The sequence below is a fragment of the Lonchura striata genome, chromosome Z (assembly GCF_050655825.1).
Source record: "Lonchura striata isolate lonStrDom1 chromosome Z, ASM5065582v1, whole genome shotgun sequence".
NCBI classification, from domain to species: Eukaryota; Metazoa; Chordata; class Aves; order Passeriformes; family Estrildidae; genus Lonchura; species Lonchura striata.
Window position 1 is genome coordinate 51,473,650 of NC_140740.1, and position 23,905 is coordinate 51,497,554.

General features: G+C 38.3%; 1 protein-coding gene across 1 annotated transcript; it reads left to right on the top strand.

Annotated features, from left to right (window-relative positions):
• Window positions 1-287: 287 nt before the first annotated feature.
• Window positions 288-23,905, top strand: C7 (complement C7). The gene is made up of 18 exons (XM_021551471.3): window positions 288-445; window positions 743-798; window positions 1,499-1,571; window positions 2,453-2,594; window positions 3,403-3,544; window positions 4,338-4,476; window positions 5,073-5,195; window positions 6,347-6,590; window positions 7,273-7,386; window positions 7,807-7,973; window positions 8,972-9,200; window positions 9,784-9,955; window positions 10,322-10,409; window positions 11,610-11,742; window positions 12,306-12,497; window positions 14,776-14,872; window positions 19,865-20,049; window positions 22,047-23,905. The coding sequence occupies exons 1-18, from the start codon at window positions 440-442 to the stop codon at window positions 22,232-22,234; spliced, it is 2,490 nt and encodes an 829-aa protein (XP_021407146.2). The 5' UTR covers window positions 288-439; the 3' UTR covers window positions 22,235-23,905.

A 23,905-nucleotide genomic window follows, 5' to 3' on the forward strand; every position in this document is an offset into this window, starting at 1 on the left:
AACATCAGCATTATCCTAGAGCAATTCTTCCTGCTGCAGCTGTGAATTCAGCCATGGTGTAGTGCGTGTGGGATCCCTCAAAGGTCTTGTTCAGAGGAAAAAAGTATTAGAAGAAAAAGAAAAATGATTCTTCTTTCAGTAAGAGCTCATAATTTTCTGCCAGCCCCAGTTAATATATCTAAGCCTTGATTTATATGTCTTAAAAATACGGAACAGCTCCCAAAGCAGACTGTGTCCCTGGAGAGAACTAGATGGGTTAAGGTTAAAATTCCTTGGCAATATTCAACCCTTTTAGGGAAAGAAAAGCAGGGTAGCAAGGCAGAATGAGAAGAGATGAACAGCAACAGACAGACTGACTGACTCCTTTGGCTTCCAGATTGAAAATGCTAGAAGTGCATTTTCCCTGGTAATTGCTGTATATCTGACTATTTTGTCTAACATGAAGGTAAGAAAATTGCTTACTTAATTTGTACTGATGAAGTGAATATGGATAGTGCAATGAAAAATTAATTTATATGGAGAAGTAGCTGAAAAAAGTAATTGGACAGCATTGCAAGCAAGAAGAAAATGTAAAATCAAGCTTGCACAACAAAGCTGAAAAATCTGTGTGACATTTTCCTTCTATTTCTTAAGCTGACTAGTGTATAGATTGCAGAAACCTTGAACAATTGCATGACCTAAAAAAGGAAGGAAAAAGTAGAAAAGCAAAGTAAATTTGCTTTTACTTCCTTTTTTTTCTCAGGTGCTGAGGATTTTTCTGTTGCTGGAAATTTCAGGCTTCTTTCCCATTTTTTCCAGGTGAATATTTGTTTAATAAAATACATGGTGAAAGTCAAGCACGTATAATTGTGGTACTTGCTTGATGTGAGGCAGGGTTGCAAGGAGTCATGAGGTGTATTTCCTGGGAGAAATACAAACTGTTTGGTGTCAGCTCTGGCTCTGCCACAAGTGACAACCACAGTAAGGCATTATGGTGTCCTTCAACATCTGCCTAGAGGAGTCAGCCATCCTTGGGAACGAGGGTACACAGTGGTGGTGTGAGGCACAGCAACCCATGTGTGGGAAGCACAGCACAGCTTACACCAAACCAGCCTGAGTCCTAGGGACAAGTTGCATCCCCAAAACTTCCCTTGGAAACTGGCAAGTTGTTTTGTTGCTGATCTTTAGGCTAGGTGAATGTGTCTATTTTCTTCTTTACAATGGCAAGAAAGGCCAAGCTGGGACTGATTTAATTCTTACACATGAAAAGCAAATCCAAGTGTTTTTATAGTAAACCTGATCATACCCCTAATTATTATTGAAGGTTTGCTTTGCCTTTTAGGAAAGTTTCGCACTTATGCTTATGGATGGAAATCCCTGATTATATTCCACTCCCTTTTCTTTGGTTTTTTGGGTTTTTTTGGGGTGTGTATGTGTGGGTTTTTTGTTGTTTTTCTTTTGATGTGGTTTGTTTTGTTTTTGTTTGTTTTTTTTAATGCAAAAACCAATACTGGAACAGCCTGTCTCCAATCCACTGCCGCTGGAATTCTTTTGGCCCTTGGTCCGAGTGCAATGGCTGTACTCAAAACCAGGTATAGATGGACATATCTTTTCTTTATTCATAACCTCATTGACATGTACTTTTTCCCCCAGTAATTAAGAAGACACTGAAACATTACACCCCCAAATCAGGTGCTCAGAAAAAAGCCCCAACAGAACAAGAAGGCCAAAGAGTAAAGAACTAAGATAAATCCTCCATTCTGTCCCAGTATGTTTCCTTTCAATGCTATGATGTTCATGTTGTGAAATAATTTGTGTTCTTGTTATTTTGGTGATAGTTTCAAAAAGCTCAGCTGAGCTGTTTGGTAAACACAAATATTCCTCCACTGATGATGGTTTGTACCAATTCCACTGATTTTTCATTGGTGGTATCATGTCAAGGTAAGAAAACTTGGTTGCAGACTGTTACCTTCTATGAAAACAAGTTGATGATTTTCACAATGCAACTCTGTAGATGTGCAAGACATTTTTGTTTGATTTTCCTTCTCATTTACTTTGATTTTACATCAATTAAGGAGTGAAAATTAAAGATGTGCAATGAGACAGTATTTGCTTTTTTTAGAAATGAAAACTAGTCCACTGGATGTAAGATTTTATCATCTTCCTCATAGTTAGTCCTATTAAAAATGTAAAAAATCCACTTCAATTTCTTAGCAGCTTTCTCTTGACTTCAGTTACATATTTGATTTTTGAACAAACCAAGCCAAGCTCATGCACCAGTCTAAAGACATTAAAGACTAAAGCTGTCTTTCTATTAACTTGAGAGTTTACTACCATATGGTGGTAATACCACAGGCGTGGCTGTTCTCAAAAAAAATAGTGAATGTCTAGAGTAGTAGCACTGTCTTCACAGTAGCAAACTATTCTGGCTTTGCATTTGGATTTTCTAAGATCTCCTTTGATTTCCATTCAGATTAGGAGACGGACAGTGGCAGTTTATGGCCAGTACGGAGGAAACCCCTGCCCTGGGCATACCTTTGAAACAAGACCATGCACCCCCACAAGGGGATGCCCAACAGAAGATGGCTGTGGTGATCGGTTCAGGTGTTTCTCAGGTACCATCCAAAACTATTTTCAATATTTTCTACTCATGAGGTTAAGAAAATAACGTTTTTATCTTTCAACTTCAGTAAATGGGCAATGTATTTGCAGTGTTCTTAATCTACAGATGAATTTGACTTAGATGAATGTTTCCTTTGTTTCCAGCCTCAACTATGCATGCTTTTAATTTAATCTGGAATATTGCAGAGCACTGAATATCATATGCTGTAGCCCTGGTACCCTCTCTTAACTCATTCTCCCTTGTTTGCTCAAGAGAAGAGGATTTTTCATTATAAAAGGGTAGTTAAGAATGCAACCTTACATTGATGTCTTGCAGCTGTTCTAGGCTATTTCCAAAAATGAAATGACCTGGATCATGGAAACTAACACTCTGTAAAATGTATCCAAGCAGCTCCCATTACCTTCTCAGAGAAGCACATTTTCTCTTAGGTAGATATTTATCACAGACGACCATGATAAACATGTTTTGGTACTACTAGGGTGCCAATCACAGTTAATCACCAAAGGGATTGGATCAAAAGGTGAAAGCTTAGGAAGAAGATCTAGAAGATCTAGATCTAGATCTGTTTCACTGATACATCACAAACTTTGAATGGCTATGGCTCTCTTGAGTGTGCTATGTGCTATTTCTTTATGTCTACATATATCGCCTCACAAGCCCTCGTGGGCACAGTCTGTTCATCATGGGAGTGAATATGCTAATTAATGTAGTAGATTAATAGGACTTCTGCTTTGATTTTAGGTGATCTATTTTTAAACCAACAAACACCTCTTTCCCCATGCATGTTTGTCTGAATTTAGGTCAGTGCATTAGCAGATCCCTAGTGTGCAATGGCGATCAGGACTGTGAGGATGATGGTGCAGATGAAGATCGATGTGAAGAGAGGAAAACTGTATGTGATATTGACAAAACACCTCTGAATTCAGAACTTACAGGAGCAGGGTAATGTTCTGTGCTGGGTTCAGTCGTACTGGTACCAAATGCACTTACATTTTAATGTATTTGCAAGCTCTAGGTGTACAGATTTTTTGGGCTTATGGTGAAACATCTCATATGCAAAAGAGTTCAACTGCTTCCACCATGCCAGGGGTTCAGTCTAAGATGTACAGGTCCTTTTACCTGAAGCACTGAATAAAGCTTTCAGTGTTTCATTCCTGCTATTGAAAGACAGCTACTAAAATATTACATGAAATTTCAACTAGTAACACATGATCTTCAGCATGGAAAAAATGAGCCAGCAATGTTCATTCTTTTTGTTAATTGCTGTTGAATTTAGCACTCTAGGTTCAAATGGATTTCTGTTTATACATCCAAACTGAAACCTAGCAAAATAATTGTTCTAAGTTTCTTTGGGGTTGATTTATCACTTGTGATGCAATATATATAAAAACTGTTCCCCCTCCCCCATTTTGGAATGGATGCCCTGTTGTTCCTGTGTTGTAGTAATGGTTCAAACAATAAAATTTAAAATTAGTTGAGATAGATATAAATGTCTTAATCTATATACATAATGTTGTGTTAATTTTTGTTGACAAATCAAGACCAACTTTTCCCTTTCAATGCTGTAACATGCTATGCATACTGCAGTTCTGCATGTATAAAAGTCTATCAGGGATTAAGCCCATGGTTAAATCAGCGTGTGACGATGATTTGCAGATACAGCAAATAATGGCTCAGTTATAATGGCTCTGTAATTTTTGTCTCTGTCTTAATGACGTATTTTTTCTTTTTGTAGCTTTGATATTATTACTGGTGAAACTATGGGAAGAGTCATTCATACAAAAAGCTTTGGTGGGCAATGCAGAAAGGTCTTTAGTGGCGATAGGAGAGAGTACTACAGGCTAAGTGAAAGTGTTCTCGCTTATAATTTTCAGGTATGTTTCCATGAAAAATAACTTCATATTTACAATCAAGATTAAAACTGGGAGAACAATACAAAGCTTGCAGGGGCCTTTGGCAGGTTTGCTTCCCTAGACAGAACTCACTGACACCTGTGCCCTCTCTGCATTTGCTTATTATTTTGAAATGTAAATTGGTGTGTATCTTGCTAAAATAAAAGGAAAGAAAAGATTAATTTCTTAGATGTGATTTCTAAATCTCTCACAGTTACATTGAATGTAATGCTAATCTCCTTAGCATAAGCAGTGACCTGAATCACCTTAAGAAGTGCTTTGGGGGGTGAAATACAGGGCTTTGGATGCTCTGTGTAGATCTTCCAGAGATGTTTTGTTTAAAGTCAGTCTCAGTGATTTGGCTTGCCTCACATTTATCTAAAGCATGCCAAACAATCCAATGCATTTCCATGCTTTTCCAATAGTATGCAGTACTTTTTATGAAATCTAAAATATATTCAGCCTGAAAAACGTATCAGCTTATTTTGCATCAGAAAGGCCTTGCTCTGCTCTATATATTATAGTTTTTAAATCCTACATTAAGGTCTTCATACAGATGTCTATCTTTCACCTTCTAGGTTAAAGTTCAAAATGATTTCAGTTATGAGTTTTTCAACAGCACCTGGTCTTATATGAAACATGTAGAGCGGTATGAAAATTCAAACAAATACAAGCACACAGAGAATAAAAATCTGCAAAAGGTATGTATAGCTTGTCCCTGTAGCTTAGTATTTTGTATAAATATTTTCATTATTTTATTAATGTGCTTTTGTATTGAGATGAAAACGTTTGTTTTATAAAGACATTTTTTTCACAAAGTGCATGATAGTAAATATCCAATAAAACCTTTAAAAAGAGATCACTGGATTGCTTATTAATCCAGAGGAGTTGGCTGCTGTTTCTACTTCTTCTGTCTTACCTATTTAGTAGTAATTTATTTATTTCCTCTCTGTTTTTCTCTGTTTAAGGAAGAAATCATTGGTTTCTTCTCATAATTGATTAATTTTTTTTCTTTGTTTCAATTGGTTTATTGCCCTTTTTTTTCCCTGCTACATCTTGGTCAGTATAGTGGGGCAAAAAGATTTAAATACTTCTGTGGTTATAATTAACTTATTTTATAATGCATTTTCCATTAGTAGAACTCCATTAAGAGAGAAATCTGGTGTCTTTAACAGCCAGAAGGTCACAGGGCTTATGCCTTTAACTTATTTTAAAAGGAGCATTAGTTAAATAATTTGAGAGTAATTTTCAATTATGAAGTACAACCTCTATCTTAGAGAAAATAAAATCAAGCAACAAATGTATGCATTTTATGGCTCCCAAGCAGACACTAACAATGACATATTTTGAGACTCAGCATAACCACGATCAAAAACAACTTTGAGAGTCTAAATTGAATAGTATTGTACAGGCATATTGGATTTTATAATTAAGATGCATCCTTGAAATGGCTAGAATCCTTTACAACAAAAGCCTTACATAGACAAAACAGGGTGCAAAGAAAAACTGTACTGCCTGAGGTTTGCTTTCAGACAAAGCTTGTTAACCTTCTTCTGCCAAGCTTCTGATTCTGGAATTCCACCATTTTCTTTGAAGAGTGAGATCTCACTTGTCCTTATGCTAGTTTTCATGTACACAGGAGTAAAAGAAAAATGGTGCAGCAATTATAAATAAAGGTCCAACCATATTGCATTACTTTAGGGTGTTCTTTTTGCATTTGTGTTGCTTAGACGTATCTAACAGCTCTATAAAGATGTTGGTTAGTTGCCAATAGAATGTGTGTGCCATCTGGCTATGAGGAGCCACTCAGATAGTCACATGGAGCATGACTGATGACTTTTCCTTCCCCCAGAGTAAGCAGCTGATGGTTGTTGAGAACAGTGTGGAAGTTGCTCAGTTTATTAACAACCGCCCAGACTTTCTCACTCTTGCGGAGCCTTTCTGGAAGGAACTGTTCAACCTTCCAGTTGTCTACGAGTACAGTGTCTACCGAAGACTTATTGAACATTTTGGAACACACTTCTTACACTCTGGGTCTCTAGGAGGACGTTACAAAGTCATTTTTTATATGGATACTGACAAAATGAAAGCAGAAGGTAGAGTAATAGAGTGTTTGTTGCAGAAAGCAAAGTCAGTAATCAAGAATAAAAATGTATATGTATGTTTTTCCAGCTAATGTCTAAAATCAAGTAACACACTTCTACAAGTTACTACATTCTCTTCATGGTCAAAAGAAAGGACACTAAAAAATACGCTTAAAAATATGCTTAATATGCACTAAAAAATAAGCTTAAACCACAGCATTTTGTTCTAGATCCAGGTTTGTAACCTGTAGTGCTCTGGGTATATATATTTTAAAAAATTATAGTCAGTTTAGGACCTACTCAGGCTGAACTTGAATATAACTATCAAACAATGTTAAAGTTTAAAGGCTATGTGGAGATCAAGGTTGGGTAAAACTGTGTAAAGCAGAAAAAATTGCAGAGCAAACCCCAGAGTGGCGCCTATAATGGTAATCAGTTGGAGCAGTGCTGTAGAATTACGGACTGCTGAGAAAATAAATGATACTGTAAACTGTTCCCAGATAAACCTCACACCTCTGAGCATCCATCCATAAGCTTTAGCAATGTGTGGATCTTCCCACTGTACACAAATGCTAGTTAGTTACTTCCTAATTTAAGTGTGGTACTTCATGACCTCTCTAGACAGTGGGAAACTTGGAAATGAATCCAGCACACCTTCTGTGTACAGAATTGTTAATGGATGGATTATTTGCAGGTGTTAGCATAACAGACTTGTACAAGTGTACCTCATCAGGCTGGAATGCACTCATTGTGAAAAAGAAGAAGAAGGAGTGCACCAAACTTGATGAACTGCTACTGACTTCTTCAGGTAAATGTTCCATGATGACTCACACAGTTGTCATGTATTAATCTCTCATCTCATCCTAAATAGCTGTCAAAATGACGAGCAGGTGTTGATAACTTTGGTGAATTCTGTCCTAATATGCTAAACCCAGGTGTCAAGTGCCTGGTTTAAAAGGCTTCTGGCTCTTGTCAACTATTGCTAATGCTTTCCCAGTAAAAAGCACTTTTCTGAACACCCTAAGTTAGAGCTGCCAAGACACCTGAACAAACAGATACCACCTATGTATGATCAGTGTACGAGCTCTTGATCCAGGCACAGGTGGTTGAACTGCACCAGTGAGTTCTTTCACTACTTGCTAGCAGAGTTTTGTGTGTATTGTTTCTATTTCCATTTGTAAACATAGCAACACCTATGTTTTATGTATTTCCCATCCTGAATCTGCAGGAAGCACTGGCAATAAAATTAAAGGAGACCCTTACATAGAAGGAGGAAGCCCAGGTGCTGTTGCTGCCCTTAGTTATCTAGACCTGGATAATCCTGCTGGAAACAGTCGGATGTATACCTTGTGGGCTGCATCAGTGACAGACTATCCCAGAGTAATTAAAAAAAAGGTAAGGCTATTCTCCTGAAGCAGAGGTGACCAGATGGGTTCACCTCAAGAGGAGGAATTAGTAAATTACAGCTGGTGATTAATCATGCCGTGATCAACATTCATTTGTTTTCAGATCACTTTGTAAAAAAGGAAAGCGCTCAGAAAGAAAATGCTAATATGATCAGGTGCATCACAAATCTAAGTCCATTACAGGTCAATACCAGCCTTCAGTGACTTGAATAGAGTTCTGGTTAGGAATAGAGGGCCATGTTAGCATTGGAGAAAGACCAGATTTCAGACAGCCCCTTTCCCAGAATGGATCTGGGCATGTCTGTTTGGCTTCCACTTCACTTGCCAACTTCTGCATACCCCTTTTACCTCTCCTCCTTCACTTCACATCCAGAAGTTTAGCATAACTGGAGATACTCCAAGTCAGACACTTCAGAGCTGGGAATGGCCTTATTCACTGCTACCTTGTCTATGTCCCTTTTGGGAAGCACCCACATACTCAAGAATGGTATAACCCCCAAATATTTCTGTTAGAAAGTTTTTGGCTAAGTGTAAAAGCATATTATATAATAAAGTAATAAATTTAAAGGCAAAATAGTTCAAGTTTTGTTACCATTGATCACTGTCTGATGAAATGCCATAGTGGGCTCTTTAAATGTCCTTTCTTTATGCTGGGAACATCTGGGTGAGAATTCAAGTTACTGTGCATTGGTAGTCTGTGTTGTACTTTTATCTCACCTGTATTCTTACAGCTCAAATACATTTAAACATGACTGATATAACAATAGCTTTAAAGGATGCTTTTAAGCAGAACTGGCTTTTCATAAAAAGCCTGATATTAACTACTAACATAAGATTTTAGCTAATTAGCAAATTAGAGCATCTAATGTGCTAACTCTCATGTGCAGAAGCATATGCCACAAATTATTTTGTGTGATGAAGTGTGCTTATAAGCTCTTATATTACAGTCATAACTATTTAATATGTATGTTTTCCTACTGTCTGTAGCTAGCACCATTATATGAGCTGGTAAAGGAAGTGCCCTGCTCCTCAGTCAAAAAGCACTACCTGAAACAAGCCATTGAAGAATATATGGCTGAAAATGATCCCTGCAAATGTCAGCCTTGCCAGAATGGTGGTGAGGCGGCTGTGGAAGGAACACAGTGTGTGTGTTACTGCAAGCCTTACACCTTTGGAGCGGCTTGTGAGCTGGGAACTCTCGTGCAGGATCAGCCAGGTCAGCACTCTTTAAACCTGTGAGAATTTAGAAGTGGCAAAATGTGCTCTCCTGCTTCCAGAATCTGTCTGTCCCACTGTACGCCCATGCAGTGCCTGCTGGGGTGACACATCACTGCAAACAAAAAGCATGGGGAGGTCACGCCATGCCTGAGTCTTTGTTTAGCATGTCTAAACAATCCTTAGCAAAGAGCTGGTGTTATGATTAGTGTTAATACAGTAGACAATACTAACTGCTCAATGCTACCATCTGTAAATAAGTACATATCCTATATTAATAATCAATGACTTAAAATTGCTTTACTTTTTAATTTTATAATTAGTAGTAGCTGGTAGCTGATTTTATATTCTCTCAGACACTGATAATAGATAGCCTCTGTGGAATTATACCTATGTCAAAGCTGGTTAAAGATGGAAGATGAGATTATTGCAATCTGGAATTTTCTGTAAGGGCACAGTTGGAGCCATCACTAGCTTTGAACAGCCTGTGCCGTTAAAACCTCTCAGTGGGAATGCTTTAAAGAGAGAATGGTTTAAAGAGAGTAGTTTGCACTCTAAACCAAATATTCCCAAATGTTATACAGACATTGTTGATGGACATTGGAGCTGCTGGTCTTCCTGGAGTCCTTGTTCAGGGGGAAGGCAATCGAGGAGTAGAACCTGCAACAACCCTTCCCCACGTGGTGGTGGGAAGGCCTGCCTGGGAGAGCAGCATGAAAGCAAAGCATGCGAAGATGAAGAGTTGCAACATCTTCGGTAAGTAATAAAAAACACTTGGAGACAACTGCTGAAAGATTTAAAAATTTGTTTCAGAGGGGTGCATAAACTATTGAATTCAAGGAGATCACTTAGTGAGCTTTACTATTTAAGTTGAAAGAAAATGGAATTCAGAAGCTGTGAATGTCTCAGTAGATAAGGCTAGAAAATGGGGTAAGAGCCAGTAAACTTGACAGCATTCCATTTACCACTCTCTTGGATAGCCTGGCAATGTCTGATTTCAATATAATTATGATGTAAATGTACGTGTAAGAGTCTTGAAAATGTGCTTCACTGAGGAGTGTAGCATTTTGAAAGGAAGGAAGACTAAATTCAAACTAAACTGTACATTTGTTTGCTTCATAGCTTGATTGAACCACACTGTTTTGATTTATCCATAAATCCAACAGAATTTTGTTCACCTCCTCCTCGCTTAGAAAATGGATTTGTTCAAGTGAGTTATTTCTATTTTTCTGTTATCTATTCCATCTCTGCCTGCAAAGTCCTTTCTACAGTTAATATAGATGTTCACTTGCAAATTTGTATTTTTCTTGGCAAGCTTAGCATCTGGCCTAGTGAATAGCCACTCTTGCAGCATTTTTCACTGTCTAAAGTTTACATGACACAATCCAAAACTATTAAAACTAAAAGTTAGATAAAACCAAAAAAGTCCCACCCTCAAAACCAGAACAAGATCTTTGCTTCTTTGGACCATAGTACCTAAACAGAAAAGTCATCTACTTGTCCTTTATTCCATATATGTATTAAAAATTTACTGAGCCACATGGATAACATGTAAAATCACAACAAACTAGAGAGAAAAAATGCTTAGTCACTCAGGAAATCCATAATGAAATTTTAAACAGATTTTAGGAATCTTCCCTCTGTACTCACTATTCTGTTTTTTATAGTGAAATGAAGACCTGGCAAGGTACTTGGCTCACCATTGCTTAGACCCATTTCCTGTTTGACAAGGGGGACTCATTCCTCCCTTGGAGGAATGGATTATGCCTTCTTCATGTTATCAGGCTGTCACAAGTCTCTGTGCTCAATAAATAGATAAAAGGATTAGTTCAAAATTCATTAGTTGCCTCTGCACAACTGCAACCTACAGCAAGATCCAAAATCTTTTTTGTAATCAATAATTGTCTCCTACATTGATATTACTGGTTCACAAACTAAAGATAAACCCTGCAATTCATGGAGTAGTCTCATTTTTTCATAAGATCTCTCCTTAGAAGACAGTGAAATATAAAGTGAGAAAAAAACAGTGTATTCAAGTCCCTGTTAACCTTTAGAAAGCTGTTAACATGCCATCCTAAAAATTGGCAAAGCCATATAGTCTTCACTGATCTCTCCCCAATCCAAGCCTCTTCAAGATCTTATCCTGCCCTGCTAATGTTTGATAACAGCCAAATTTGGACTTTGTTTATACACATCAGGAGAGCACTGTTCCATACCCGTTTTGATCACATTTAGTGAGTTGATAACCAGGATTTCCCCCAATATTCCGGACTCTCATCACTGTGTTGTAGAGTAGCAATACTACTTTTCACTCTCCTCAGCTACTGCATTCCAGAATCAAAGAGAGTTCAGTGCTGCTAGTAGTTTTTGTATTTTATATCCAAAATTTCACATGTTTGTTTTCTTTCAGAATGCTGAAAATGCATATCCTGTTGGGAAAAACATTGTTTATGCATGCAAACATGGATATTCTCTTGTTGGTGATCCTGTTGCTAAATGTCACAGTAATTTACAGTGGCAAGTTGGAGAGAGATATTGCCAAGGTATGTCTAACTGATTCTTGTGTTGAACTACATCTCCATTTCTGAATTTCAATGGAACATCCCAGAACATCTGCTTTCCAGCTCCAATGAGGGGAGAAGAAACACCTGTATTTCCCAGTTCCCTAGACATAATCAGGTCTAAACTGACTTCTAGTGTGAATCCAGATATTCTAATGCTGGATTAGAAACACACCCATAAAGTCTAGTTTTAAGGCCATCCCTGTGTGTACCTGGACATGTTCTCCCAGGGTCCCATATGTGTGATATCCCTCTACTAGGAAGCTATCACCTAGTGGGAACTGTCAACAGAAACATGAGTCCTAAGGAGAGGGAAGCCCTCATACAGCTAGGGCTGCATGTCCAGGCAGTAGGAGAAGATATTGTCTCTGTGTTCTTAGTTTTGCAAGTTTGACTAGTGTGGTGAATTAATATCCTGACTGATATATTTCTACAGGAAGGTCAACTAACCTCACCGTTCAATTTTTAAGGAGAAAATAAAATACATTACTACTTTATGCAGTCCACTGATTTTCTGTGGCTGTGTCAAATGCCTTAATCCACAGAAACTGCTTGTCTCCTGCCTGAGTTGGAGGGGGGTTTGCAAGGAGTGCCATGGAAACCTATCTACGAGATTGGTGAGAGAATAACTCTGTCTTGTCCACATGGCATGCACTTGGAAGGGGCACACTCCGTTTTGTGTGAGCCCAGCCTCAAGTGGTCTCCTGATGTAAAGACTATCCAGTGCAAGAGAACAGGTAAGCCACTGCAGTCCTCAAGGACAATGCAGGAGTTTCTTTCCTGGAGTTTCTTTCCAACTAAGCTTTATGTAGTTCAGGTATATACAGAGATATTGCTAAAATAGTGATAGAGAAGTCATACTTACATCACCAGCAAGAAGCACAGAAAACATGGGGATGTGTTTTCTGTGGTCTGTTCAAACAAGACACCTGAAGGCTTTTCACTGAAGTTTCATTTAGGCTTTTGCTTCCCACTCCCCTATTGCTATCGAGTGTTGTCACTATTTTAAGAGATTGCCAGGGATTTATGCTGTCTATTCTGCCACACAAATATGTTTCATTTTTCACACATTCTATAACACTAGCACCATGTGAACTACACCTTAAGAGTTTTTCTATCTGGAAGCTGTTCCATGCACCAGAACCTCTAGTGAAAGAGGAAGACAGGGCTGGGTTACTGATTTTGCTGATCTGGCAGTAGGACAGCTGATACAAAATAAATATCCAGGAACTGGAAGCAACAGGAAATAGACTATAGCTTCAGTTCATGCTCTTTGAGCTCTAGCTTGATATGGGTAGGCAGTGGCAGAAAGGGAAATAGGCTATAGCTGCAAGCAGTTCTAAGTCATCTTTCCCAGCCAGGGAAGACAGACAAGAATGTCTCTTGAGCACTGTTGTGATGCTGATCAGTGACACAGAGGCACCCAAGCAGCTTGTGCTTCAAGTGTGCCACATCTTCACCTGAGGTCCCAGATATTCACCTGGGGAGACCCTTGACTAGGGACAACAGTCACTGCTGCAGGAGACTAGGCATATCTCCTACATTTTTTTTCTGTGCTCTTCTTATCAGCCAATGCTGATGACATTGCCTCAACCGCAGAAAGAGGAAGGTGACAGTCAGGCTTAGACTTCAAAAGGCAGCATTCCTGTGAGATTCCTGGTGTAAGTCATCTGTTGTCATAAACACATCAACAGAAACTGTAGTGATTTTTTGAAGGAATAACATAGCTGTACATAAATGACTTGCCGCTGCTGAACTGCCAGAGCAGCAGTGCTGAGCTGCTTGTATCAGTTACTCAGGCTTAGCCTCAGAGACTGATTTTCATCTAGTTTTTGGTTTTTTGCTAACAACATGTTCTCAAATTTCAGAAATAATTGGAAAGTTTCAAATGCTTCCATCAGAAAGAAAAGCAGCTTGTGCTTGGCTGTATGGAAGCATTATATTAGTACAAAAGATAAAAAAAAGAAGAACAACAATTGGATTAACAACCATTAAAAACTCAAGGAGTATGAGATAAGAAGTGTAAAAATTATGAAGATAAGTATTCACAGACACGATGGCATACATATTGGATGGGAGTGTTTAGTCACTATGCAACCAACTACCCAGAGGATACAGAAAATGCAGTAATTTTTGGTGAAAATTTCCCCTCTGCAGGAAGACAGGGTTATGCTAGCTGTCTGTATCATAATGTACTGCAATTCTTACTTTTTCTTTTTTTTTTTTTCTTCTTCTCTGGTAATATGTCTGTTTTGCTTAGCAAGTCTTAATCTGGAAGAAAAGGGTTTTTTTTGGAAAGGCAACAATCTGGAGTACTAAATTTTCATGTTAGCATACAAGCAATCTGAAAAAAAATCAGGAAAAAACCTCCTTGGAAAATGTGTCCTTATGGATTTAGCAAAGTTTTGCTGTTAACATGCTACAGAAACCTACACATAAATGTTTAGCAAAATTTGGAGTACAGCTCTGTACTTAAAGAATGGTACACCTGCGATCATGAAAATTCCCCAATAATTACTATTATTTTTATTTTAAAAGTTGGTACAAACTCAGGACTGATGATGGAACTTGTAAATTTAATTGCCATCAGTGTATAAAGGTTTTTGGGTTCACAAAGGGTTTTGGATCCTTAGCTTTTCTAGTGACAACAGTGAAGTCAATAATTCTGAAACACAATAACAAAACTGTTCCCAGCTATGATTCAGTAGTGCTAAATTTGGTAGAAACAAATAACTGTTGCAGAAATGAGATGAATGTTTAAGTTTTAACATAGTATCTGTCTCTTTCCATCTGGCTGGTGACCCATGGGTAAATTACTGAACAGTAACTTTGCAAAGTGTATAATATATTTTTAATACTGTTGATTACTCCCCTGTAGTGGATACTTTTAATGACCATGTAGGATGTGACTTTATGTCATGACTATATAATTCAGTGCCTTTTAAACTCAACAGATAATTTCATAGAAGATCTTTTGTTTCTGACCCTCAATATCTGTGTGTTCTTCTACTTCAGTGCCCAGTGTGAGAACAGAAGTGACAGAGCCTAAATGTCAGCCTTGGGAGAAAGTATATCAGTCACAATGCGTGTGCAAAATGCCCTATGAGTGTGGGTAAGTTCAAGCTCAGTTTGGTAATTAGATTCTCACTTTATTCAAGACCAATTAAAATTTTTAACTTTTCAGAGAAAACTTTACTTACATGAGGAAGAGATGTACTTCGTTTGCTTTACACCTCAATCAATGTTCTCCTCATTGACTTACCTGCCTTGTCAGAACTATCAATGGGTTTTAGCAGTGCTGGAATTTGGTTGGATGACAGAAAGTGAAGGCATAATTTTGCTTGATCTGTGAAATAGATGAAAAAAGATAAAATTATATTTTTAAGATTTAGAGGATTGAGGAAAAGTTAGAACAGAGGCCCTTGGGACACAAACCATCAAAGCAATAAACTAGTGAAATAAAGCAGATTTCTTTTCACTTCTGAGAGATTAGGGGGTTATGAAAGACACAGTAACCTAATTTTGTCTCACATTTACACAGCAGTTTTCACAGAGCAGTCCTGTCACTTTTCCTGACTTCATAACTTGCAGATTAGTTTGCTGTTTCCTGTTTAATCTAAGTCTATATTCTTCAATAAGCAATGCAGAAGAAATAATATAAGGAAATGAGTAAGTTTCTCAGTTCTTTGAGAAACATAAAAGGAAGAGAACAAAAATGGAGGAATAACAAGAAGACACCTGAGACCAAATGGCACTGATGAACAGATGTGCCAATGAGTTTAGCACTCCAGCATCTGGGTTGGTTTGCATAGACTGGATGACGTCTCCTGTCAAGTCATTCCTATAAAGTGGGTGTGGGCTCTAGATATGAAATCTGGCCAGATTTATGTGACTGAGTTGAGTAGTTTGGAAGCTTCAGGATAATAGACCAAATAAGTCTTACCCATGTGTAGTAGGAAGAAGAAACTGTGAAGATGTTTCAAGTGATTTCAAAGTAGAACTTCCAGCACAGCATGGGTACTTCCCATCAGACACATAGACCAGGAGTGCTCTGCATGATGACTCTGATTTTAAGGCAAGATTAGAACTCTGAAAATCTCAAAATTAAAATTGGTGAGCTTACTTCAGGTGCAGATACACTGGGTAGTTCCCTAGAGTCAGAGTCCATTGTCCTGTGTGTAAAGGTAAGTGCCAGGCTTGTAATAATGCTGCAATCTAGTTCTATTGCTATCCTTACACCTAAATGCTTCAAGTAATCTGATCCTGCTCTTTTCTCTCAACAGTTATTTAAAAGGATCAACAACTCCTTTTCTGGTTTATGTATGTGTTGAGGTCAGTTACACAGGGGAGTCAGAGCTAGGGAAGGCCTTGGGCAGAATCCAACAGTAACCTTGGAGGTTAAATGAATTCCATTTAGCTGTGTATTGAAGCTTCATTTGTAATTAATCTATTGCTTGCCTGTTTATATTTTCTTATAATTATGTTTAAAATGCCAAGAATATAGATAACAGTCATTTTTGTTACCTCATGCCATCATTTCACTGTCTTGAAATAATGCATCTAATGATAGAGGGCTAAATCATCAGCTGTCAAAGCAGACTAATCTTCCAGCCTCCTATAAGGCTGCAGGAGTAAAGCATGTAAAGAGATCTTGGTCCGATCTTTCCTCAGAGAGCAGAATTAACTTACATTGTTTTTTGCAGTGACTTTCAGCAACAGCCTCTTCTCTGAAGAGTGTTCTGAGTGAAAAGAGATCATGTGGTAATCCAGGAAAACCATGGGTTCAGACCTCTCCTCCATCCTTTCACTTTCCAAGAGACTAGCTACAAAGACTGCCCATAACAGCACAGGAACCCTAGAACAGCCTGGTAATTTGTCCCTTGTAGTAGGGTGCCTTAAGCTACATCTGTCCTCATCAATGAGAGCAAGGGAATGATCCAAGAAAATTTAGCTGCAGCAGAGCAGCTAAATTGCTATAGCAGTTCTCAATGGACTTTGACAAGGGCCAGTTCCTGTATAATTCCCAGGCACAGCTCAGGAGTGACGAGGATGAGAGACCATTCCCGTTCTGATGTATCTCCCATCTTCTGGGGAAAAGAGGGACACCAGCTACTCTGTGTAAATTGTCCCTAACATATGGAAGGGGCCAGAGCATAGTGTCTTAATACAGATGGAACCTCAGCCACCGATAGCTAAGAGCTATCTCCACAGTGAAACATGAGATTTGATAATTTTTAAGTACTCTTGCCTCTTTTTTTCTTCAAATTTGTTTGCAAAGCAACTATGTCTCTCCTGAGAATTCTTGTGTTACATTAAAACTTCTCATCTCAAATGTAATTCCAGAAGTTAAAATCATTACCAGCATGATGAATTTTTCAGCAAAAGTTTCCTACCTCTTATTGCTGGTGAAAGGTAGCAAAGATATTTATGGACTTAACAGATATTATTTAATTTCTCACAAGATGTGCTTCAGTAAAATATTGTTCTTATCCTTAACCTTATTTTTTCAGGTAAAAAGTATTGAATTTCTCACATTCACTTTACACAAGGATTATTCTTTGGCTCTAAAAAATTTTATTGCACTGATGTGCTATTCCCAACCTTGGGAATTATACTTTCAGCAAATTATTAGTTTCTCTTATAAGTGAAGATTCTCTGTCCTTTCTCTTATGCATATTATCATGTTGATTTCCACTGTCTTTCTTCTGCTGACCCAGCTGTAGCAAATATGTAAATCACTCTCAAGACAGTGTGAGACATTGAACTCTAGTGGGAGTTGGGCAACATGGTCCCTGAACTCCTGGGTTCAAACTTTGGCAGCTGGTTAAATCAACTCCCTTTCCTCTTTTGGATGTAGCTAAAGTGGTGCAAAGCAGACAGATTAGTGCCGAGGTCTGATCTTAATGTTTTTAGGTAAATTAAGCTGCCTTTTCTGTGAAATTTTGACCTTAAGACTCAGATTTACTTGCCCAAGTGATAACTTGAGATTTATCATTTAGGCAAGTAAAGAAGACTTCTGAAGAATTGTAAACATAATAAAAAAAATGATTACAGATTAAATACAACTGTTTTACCTGGAACACACTTTGTTCTTTAAGATGATACATATATAAACAGGGAGTTATACTTCTGTCTGTTTTTAAAGATAATTTTCACATAAAAATCAGGGCTCCACTATCTTAGGGACTGTACAGCCAGATGACCAAACAGTACAATGCATGCAAGTGCACCTGTTTCCTTTATCAGGTGCCTGCTGCTATATGTCACTTGGTTTGTTCTCTTGTGCCTCAGAATAAGAGGGTTAAACTCATTCTTTATATTAACAAAAGAGGATTAATGAAAATTCATGCAACAAACTTTACTCGGGATTTAATAGCTGTCATTTTGACCCAGCACAGCAGTTAAGGGACCTCAGCCTGTGGCTGAGGATGCTAACATAAGTGGAAGATATAATTAAGTTCATGAAAATATTTGGTCACTGGTGGATGCACCAAACTTTTCAGGCTCAGCTAATGAAATCCATGCAATATTTTAAATACCTTAAAGATGCACTATGCTACAGGTATTTTAAAAATTCTCCAAAAGCCAGCTCTTCTAAAAGGCTTCAAAGTCATCTTTTTAAAAACCACTCCCAAAGCTTGGAGAAGGCTCTTTTTCTTAGTGCCTTACTTATAGATCAAAACCCACTTCCTAATAAACAGGAAAAAAAAAAAAAAAAAAAAAAAAAAAAAAAAAAGGAAAAAAAAAAGAAAAAGAAAAAGAAAGAAAAGTTATCTTAATGCCTGACCATTAAGTCAGCAAAGTTTGAGTTCTGGCATTCTTACTAGACTTTTCTCTTCCCTCCTTCTACAGGCATTCCCCTTCCCTTCAGTGACTCTCATGAAGCTCATTAGGGACATTTGCCTATTCCTCATTAGGGCCATTTACCTGTACTACATCAGCCTCTTATCCCCACCAAGTACCTGTTTAGCTGAGTATGATGTTCAGAACTGGCCTATTACACACCAAAAGTTTCAATGGAAATGTTTGTGAGCTTAAAATGAGGAGCTCTGCTGAAAATTAGGCTTTAGGTCTGAATTTCAAAGCTCTCCATCCCCTGGGAGCCTATCTCTGCTCTCTGGTACTCTGTGAAGTCCCTTACCCCTGCCTGTAAAGTGAATCCAGGAGAGCACAGGCATGCTCCAGGTAGTCCCTCTTTTGTTCATTCCACACAAATACTGTTGATTGCATTGAGAACAAGAGAAGCTGGGAGTGCGAGATTAAAACTCAGAAGTAATGGAAGGGTTTTTTTTCCTTCCCCTCCTACACTTGGAACATGAAACACAAATAATGACGACTTCCTAGAACTGAAGTAATGGAAGGGTATTTTACTTCCCTCCTACACTTGGAGCATGAAACACAAATGGTGGCAACTTCCTGGTACTGTCCCCAAAGCAACCATTTAAGGTTGTCCAAGAATTGTTATTACCAGTTTTAAAAGCTCATTTATGTGGGTGTTAAAGTTCTATCCACATTTCAAGAAATAAGCAATTTTTATGGGTAATTTTTTCTCTTAAAATGTCTGTGGAGATAGATGTGTATTTCCAGAAATATCCTTGGTTTCTGATGGTCGATTATAAGGTATTATTTAGTAAAAGCTGAGCATTTTAAAAGACAGCAGAATAAAATATTTGATCACCTTAAAATTAAGAAATACTTATAAAATATTGTATGTGCATGTTTGTATATGTCATATATGTATAAGAAATGTATTCTGTATATGTACTTATGTTCATGCATGTGAGAATAATTGAGATCTGAAATACTTTTAACTAAAGTCTCTCTCTCACTGCTGCTGAGGTCAATGGCAAAAAGATGGTAATATCCCTGTCCTTCACATGGGACAGATCTTGCCTCTGCTGAGGTACAGCATGCTATGGAAAAGGAAGAAGTCTGGACTGTCTGTATGTCTATGTCTTGAGTTCTTTGCTGTACTCTTAGGAGGTACTTAAGTGAACAGAGAAGTTGTAACTAGACTCTGAATGTTTTCCAGTCCCTCAGCTCTTTTTAAGAGTTACCAAGATAAATCACATTTAAATAGTGCAATTTGTATTTTTGTTTTCAGTCCTTCCCTGGACACTTGTGCTACAGATCAAAGAACCAAGAGACACACACCTTTAACTGTTTGCAAGATGCATGCCTTGGAGTGCATGGGCAGAAAATACTCTCTGACTAATGTAGAAAACTGCAAAGTACCCCAGGCAGCTGAAATACCATGTGGATCGTGCCGTTCATGGGAAAAATGCAATGGTAAGAGATTCTTCACAACTGTAAGCAAAATTGTTCATATGACCAAATGGAAATCTTTATCCCCACTTGCACATTAGTAGTTGGGCAGTTGGTCTATCCTGGTATAGTATCTGCAGTCCCTCCCAGAAGCACCAGGCATTGCTAAGCTGGCTCAAACCATTAGCCAAACACATTTGGTATCCAAACATGGCAGGAGCCTTCCACCAGGGAAAGACAGCCCTGCAGGATATTGAAACAAAATGTACTATGTAGAGGAAAAGCTTATTCCTAGTCCCTGTTAAGTGACTCATCCTTTTGGTCCACTTTCTCCTCCAGGTGAAACCCCTACCATACTCTTTTTCACTGTATCTATCTGTTCAGATTCCTTAAAACACCATTGCAGGAACCCTTACTGCCCATGGGAGTAACTAATCTTCTCCTGAAATTTGCCAAGCAGTCTCCCCAGCAGGATCCTGTGGTTAGAAATTAAAAGTCTTATTGTATGCTGGCTGGGAAAGCCAGTTACTGTTGTAGGTTTATACAGTTTGTTCACTGTCTATCCCCAGTTTCTCATGTAATGATTAAAGGTGAGGTCTCTTCCCTCAGAGGAAATAGTTCCTGTTTTTTGTAATCAGTCTGCAGTGAAAGTTTTCAAATCCCTGATTTATTTTCCCTGAGTGTCCTATGCTACATTGCACTTAATGAAGGGTTGCCAGGAATGGAAATATGAGCTAATAAATTAGGGGTTTAGAAGTGGCCAAGCTAGAGGCATGGTTACTGTCACAATTTGAAAAGAAAAAGGATTACTAGATAGGACTTCATCTGTTTTGTCTAGCAGGGTTGAACAGACAAAAATAATAACAAGGAAGTCAAAACTGTCTGGAGCTTCAGCGAAGACAAACACAGGCAAAAAAATTGCATACAACACAAAAAAAACCCCAAACAAACAAACAAAAAAAAACCAAAACAAAACAAAACAAACAAACAAAAAAAAACGACAAAAAAAACACAGTTATGAAAAACAAATACCCGGTGGAATCTTCTTACCTGAATGTCACTGATACAGCTACACACATTTACTCATAGGAGTAGATCCTTTGATCTTCATGAAACTGTCTGTATGAAAATATAGATACCAGTTGTAAGAGTTTGCATGATCAGTTTCTTAATGTCCAAAAACAAATCTCTTATCTTACATGATGATAGTAGCTCTGGGACAGAGGATACATGGACCAGTTCAAGAGTTAACATCAGAGAAGGCTTTGAGACACCTTGAGCAAGTTTTTCCCACAGGCATGATCAGCCTCTCCTAGCAGAGGAAGGCCCAGCAGTCCACAATTTGTTTCCACTTCTAGTTTTTTCACTGAGTCTGAATAACAGCTAATGTTACTGAAAGAATTAGGGAATTAGGTGAAGGAAAGAACGACAGGAAGCTTTGCATTGGAAGGGACTTGTAAAGATCCTACCCCCTTGCAATCACCCAGGATGTCTTCAACTAGACCATGTTGCTTAGAGCCCTGTCCAACATGGTCTTGAATGTTTCCAGGGATGGGCCCTAACCATCTCTCTGGCCAGCTTGATTCTGTGTTTCACCACCTTCATCCTAAAAAATTTCTTCTTCATATCTGCTCTGAATATGGCCTCCTTTAGGTTAAAACCATTACCTTTTGTCCTAGCATTGCAGCCCCTATTAAAATGTCTGTCCCTTTCTTTCTTATAAGCCCCCCTTTAGATACTGGAAGGTGCTATAAAGTCTCCCCAAAGCTGTCTCTTCTCCAGGCTGAACAACAGCAACTCTCTCAGCCATTTTGTGTAGGAGAGGTACGCCAGACCTCTGATAAATTTTGTGGTTTCCTCTGATTCTGCTCTAACAGGTCCATGTCTTTCTTGTAAAAGCTGAGCACCCTCCAGAAAATTGCTTTCAGTCCTATAGATTTCCTTGAAACACTTTAGTCTGGGGTTTTTTTTTGGTGACATGGTTGCTATCCTGAGTGTTTTTCCTCTGTGCTTTTGCTTAGTGCCATCCAACATCTGTGTTTGTGATGAAGATCGACTGTGTGAGGAGGGAGGTGCCCAGGTCTGTGCTGAAGTGAGTGGCTCTGCTGCCCATCGGACCATGACCGAGTGCGAGGTTGGGCTGCTCAGGTGCCGAGGGGAGACTGTCACCCTTGTCAGCATACGGCCCTGTGATACACAGAGTAAATAAGATATCTTACGCTTTATTTTGCTTATTGCTGGAGGATATGTCAAAAATGTATCAGCTCTTGGTCAGAACATACTTTGAACCTTCCTCTGCCAAATGGAAGCTCTGCTGTGAAATCCATCACAGCTGATGAGATTGTGCATCTGATCAGCTCTAAATTCAGATCTGAATAAGGGCCTGAGGCTCTTTGTTAGACCAAGATGCACTTGTCACAACTGCTCACAACAGAGCTCTTACTTAGGCACCAGCCTTACCACTGGCAGATTTGCTTCATATTTCCATCAGAATTAAAAAGTATTGCTGAATTGCGATTGCCAAAGTAGCTATTATAGTGATGGATTACCGTGTCTGACATTGTCAATATGTTTTTCTTAAAGCCACAAAAACATATGCTTGCACGGCATAGATTTAGATTAGCAAAACATACAGATTAAGCTTCACAGAGTAAGAGGTATGATTCTTCTCTTTTAATAAAGCAGCTTCTTTCCACATACACTATTCAGTTGAGCAAACAGACTGTGTGGAACTGAACATGTTCTTGAGCCTCACATGAGACATAAGACCTGAGACACACTCAAATGTCAAAACAATGTGCATTAATAGTAAAGCCATATTAAAGTAATGAGAATACATCTATGCTTGCAGCTTCTTATACATAGAACCACTTCACGAAAAATCACCATTTTACATTATTATTATTATTATTATTATTATTATTAGTAGTAGTAGTAGTAGTAGTAGTAGTAGTAGTAGTAGTAGTAGTAGTAGTAGTGTAATGAGCTACACTTGTAAGCACAGGTAACTCAGTTACATTTGTCACATGCACTTATGTTCGTGCCAAGGCTGGTTTCTTACAGACAATTGTACAAAGAGGTCTTCTGCCTTAGCAAAATTTTCTCAAAGGCAACTGTTAGAGAAAACACATCTTTACAGCAATGAAGATGTTCTGCATGCAGTCCCCTTGGAGATACCACTGGATAATCTTCAAATATTATTCCTGAATAAAAGAAGTCTCCTACACTCTTTCCTTACAGAGCTAAGCACTCTCTCTGGCATAGCTGGACCATAACAACTTTGCTAACATATTTCAAGTACATTCAGGTACCCGTGCTGGCAGTCCCATCCCTTGTGACTATTCTTGGATGCAAACAAGGACAAAGGGCTGGATAGCAAGTGGATGTTCAACCAAGTGCAGTACTATCAACATGTATTATATGTATGCATGCTTTCAAAGCAACAGATTTTATTTCTTACTACTAGTAATATAGTAAGATTAAACATCTCTTGTTTATCAAGTTTCTACCAGTAGTTTCCTTGCATAAACCCTACCCTCAGCTGGATAAAGCTTTTCTTTCTTTAATGCTGTCAATAAAGAGTAAGCCAGAACAGGAGTGGCTTTCCTTGGAGACTCTCTCTTGTGCAGGTAGCCATGTTGGAGGGGAAGGTTGCGACATGTTAACTGAAAGGACCTCCTGACCTTTATAACCTTTTCCAGCTGTCTGGAAAATAATATCAGTTGTGGGTTTTGGTTATTTTTCTTCTTGAGCAAATAATAAATTTTTGTGAGTAGCATACAGATGAAAATAAGTAGAATAAAATCCAAATAAATGTAAGCCACTATTTTGTCTTTATAATTTGCTCTGGAGTAATAAATAGTAGTTTGTAGAGCACTCA